Below are 2815 nucleotides of genomic sequence, written 5' to 3'. Positions count from 1 at the left end.
TCACAGGAACCTACACCCAAATGTTTACCATAATGCCGTATTTCTACCCCTTTGCCCCAGGAATCAAGCAAAAAGGGAAAGACTCATATTCATAAATAAATGGAAGCAATAATTTATAATAGAAATAAATCCAATAGACAACTGCAGAAAAAGTTATTTTGGTGAAAAAAAGTAGTTGGCAATTGAAAAATGTTATTTCTCCAGTAAGATACCACATAACATAAAAACAACAGACCTTTTCCTACACATGAAAACAAAGGTCTTAGTTATAGAAACGACACACTACTGCAATCCAACTTTTTTTAGGCAAGAAGCACACTAAACAAAGGGACAAAATCTGCGTTGGTATAAAAGGAATGTGACATATGAGGCAATCAACTTGGTTCTTCTTCCTCAGAGTAAATCTTCCTGAATCATCACTCCCAGAAGCACTTCTCTGGCTAGTAGAGTTCCACCCAGACTCCACGCCAGAGGTGGAAGGCCAGTTTCTCTGGTTACTTTCAATAGCTCAATCTTCAAGCAAGTAGTTAGGGTTAACTACTAAGTAGGGATCTTCTTCATAGCTCTCACTTCCTTCTGTGGAGCCTTTCAATCCTCCTTGGGTGAGCTCAATTAGAACATGATCCTATGAAACACAAACGTTTGTCCTCAGTTCTTCAGCAGTAATTATAAGAATGCTAAGATACACAGGACTTGGACTTGACCCTTCTTCTGAATGTTTGTGACTAACATTTTCTTTCATTTCCCCCCAGAAACTCTCTCAGAAAAAGGACTGTATCTTAGTCAATATCAAGTTTCTGCTAAGTCACCTTCCCATTAGGATACAGACATTTTCATATCATAAACTTTTGAAAAATTAAGAAATGTATCAGTAAGATTGACATTGTGATTTTAATCAGGTTCCCTAGCATATTATATCAACTACTTATAAATATAACTTCAAAAAAGAACATATGAACTTTACAATCATGCAATTGTATAAAATCCTCTGATAAGTATGTTTATGATTCTGTTTATCACTCTGGTAAGTGTTTAATTTCACTTAATATTGTTAATTTTTAATTATTGGCCACTGAACTCTTTTATATACCATCCATTCATAATTTAGTTAGAAGCAGAATCTAAAGATAATTAACATGAAACAATTTTCACTCTGACCTATTATTACAAAAAAGCAGAACATGCCACGTGGCTTAATAAACTTGATGACAGATTTGAAGCCATGAGGTAACTATAAGTCTAATATGTCCACAAATGAGAAAGGCTCCTACTGAAGGCCCATACAGAGGAACTCAGGAAATAGTGATTTGATCCTAAGAAGGTGGAAAAGTCCCACAGTATAAGCACTAATTCCACTAAGAGGGATTGGACACTTTCAAGCACTCACTCTATGTACTAACACACCTTCACAGGAAGCACATTTGACTAGGACAGTACAAGTTCCTTAGTCTTCTGTATTGAGTTGGCTCAGGCAGTGAGTCAAACTTAAAAAGGTAAGCCCAATTTAGATCAGTTAATTTCATGTGTCCAAATGTGGATTTCTTATGTGGACCATCTTATCTTACACTGATCCCAGGGCCACAAGGGAGGGAAGGGCTGGCCTGATGCAAACACACTGCCCACCACTAACTAGACAGACAACTCTGAGCACAACACCACCCCAGTTCAGCTTTATTTTTGTACATATTATTCATTAAATTTTGAATGGAATAGCTCTTCCCACACCCCCACACCTGTAACCATAGACTCATCTAGTTCTATAGGGAAATAATTTTTCAGATAACAAACCCTGATATATGACAACTATAATATTTATATAGTGAGCATTGTGAAGTCAACTGCAATCTCTGCCATTTGAACAGAAAAATTCAATCATTTAACAAGTATTTGAGCCCTCTATGACTTAGGCACCACTGTAGATTCTGGGGATACAGTGGCTAAAGAAACAAAGTCCCTGTCCTCATGGTGCTTGCATGTTAATAAGAGAGACAAAATAAACACCTAAATAAAGACTATACTGCCAGGCAATGATAAGCACTATGAAGAAACAAAGCAGGGTAAGGGGGTGACAGCAAGGAGGAGGCTATGTTGACTGGCCAGACAAGAATAACTTCTCTGAGAAGGTAACATTTGAGCAAACCTCAAAATGGAGGATGGAATATGGGCAAAGAAACAAAGGGCATGTACAAAGGCCTTCATGCTTGGTGTGTCTAAGGAACAGTGTCAAGGCCAGTGTCACTAAGCAGAATGGGCAAGGGGACGAGGCTATGAAATGAGGTGAATGAGGTGGGCAGGGGCTTGCTTGTGTAGGGTTCTGCAGGCCACGGTATGGAGACTGGATTTTATTCTAAATGTGAGGGAAGGACTAGAAGGAAGGGCACTAAAACAATTTGATTTGTTAAAAGATCTGTCTGGCTGCTGGGCAGAGAGCCACTGCAAGGGAGGACAGTTAGGAGGCACCCATGGAGGTCCAGGCATGGTGGCTTGGGTAGATGTGATGGTGGTGAGAAGAGAACAGAGAATACCGATACTGATACTGAAGGCAAGGCTCACAGGATTTGCTTATAAAAGGAGAGAAGTTGTGAGGGGAAAGAGAAATCAAGGAATCAAGGATAATTCTAAGGTGCCTGGCTTAAAGCAAATGAGTAAGTGAAACACTGCAAGGAAAAACTGTTTTGGGGCTTCCCTGGTGGCGCAGTGGTTGAGAGTCCGCCTGCCGATGCAGGGGAGGCGGGTTCGTGGCCCGGTCTGGGAAGATCCCACATGCCGCGGAGTGGCTGGGCCCGTGAGCCATGGCCGCTGAGCCTGCTCGTCT

General features: G+C 40.5%; 1 protein-coding gene across 1 annotated transcript in view; it reads right to left on the bottom strand.

Annotated features, from left to right (window-relative positions):
* Positions 1-262: 262 nt before the first annotated feature.
* MCM6 (minichromosome maintenance complex component 6) overlaps positions 263-2815 on the bottom strand; it is a 47642-nt gene continuing 45089 nt past the window's right edge. The window contains exon 17 of the mRNA XM_007452022.1: positions 263-625. Within this exon, the coding sequence (XP_007452084.1) occupies positions 509-625 (117 nt within the window). The 3' untranslated portion in view covers positions 263-508. The remainder of the gene's footprint in view (positions 626-2815) is intronic.

Source organism: Lipotes vexillifer, unplaced genomic scaffold (assembly GCF_000442215.2).
Source record: "Lipotes vexillifer unplaced genomic scaffold, Lipotes_vexillifer_v1.1 scaffold105, whole genome shotgun sequence".
Taxonomy (NCBI): Eukaryota; Metazoa; Chordata; class Mammalia; order Artiodactyla; family Lipotidae; genus Lipotes; species Lipotes vexillifer.
Note: the sequence above shows the minus strand (reverse complement) of the source record. Positions and strands in the feature narration are given on the sequence as shown.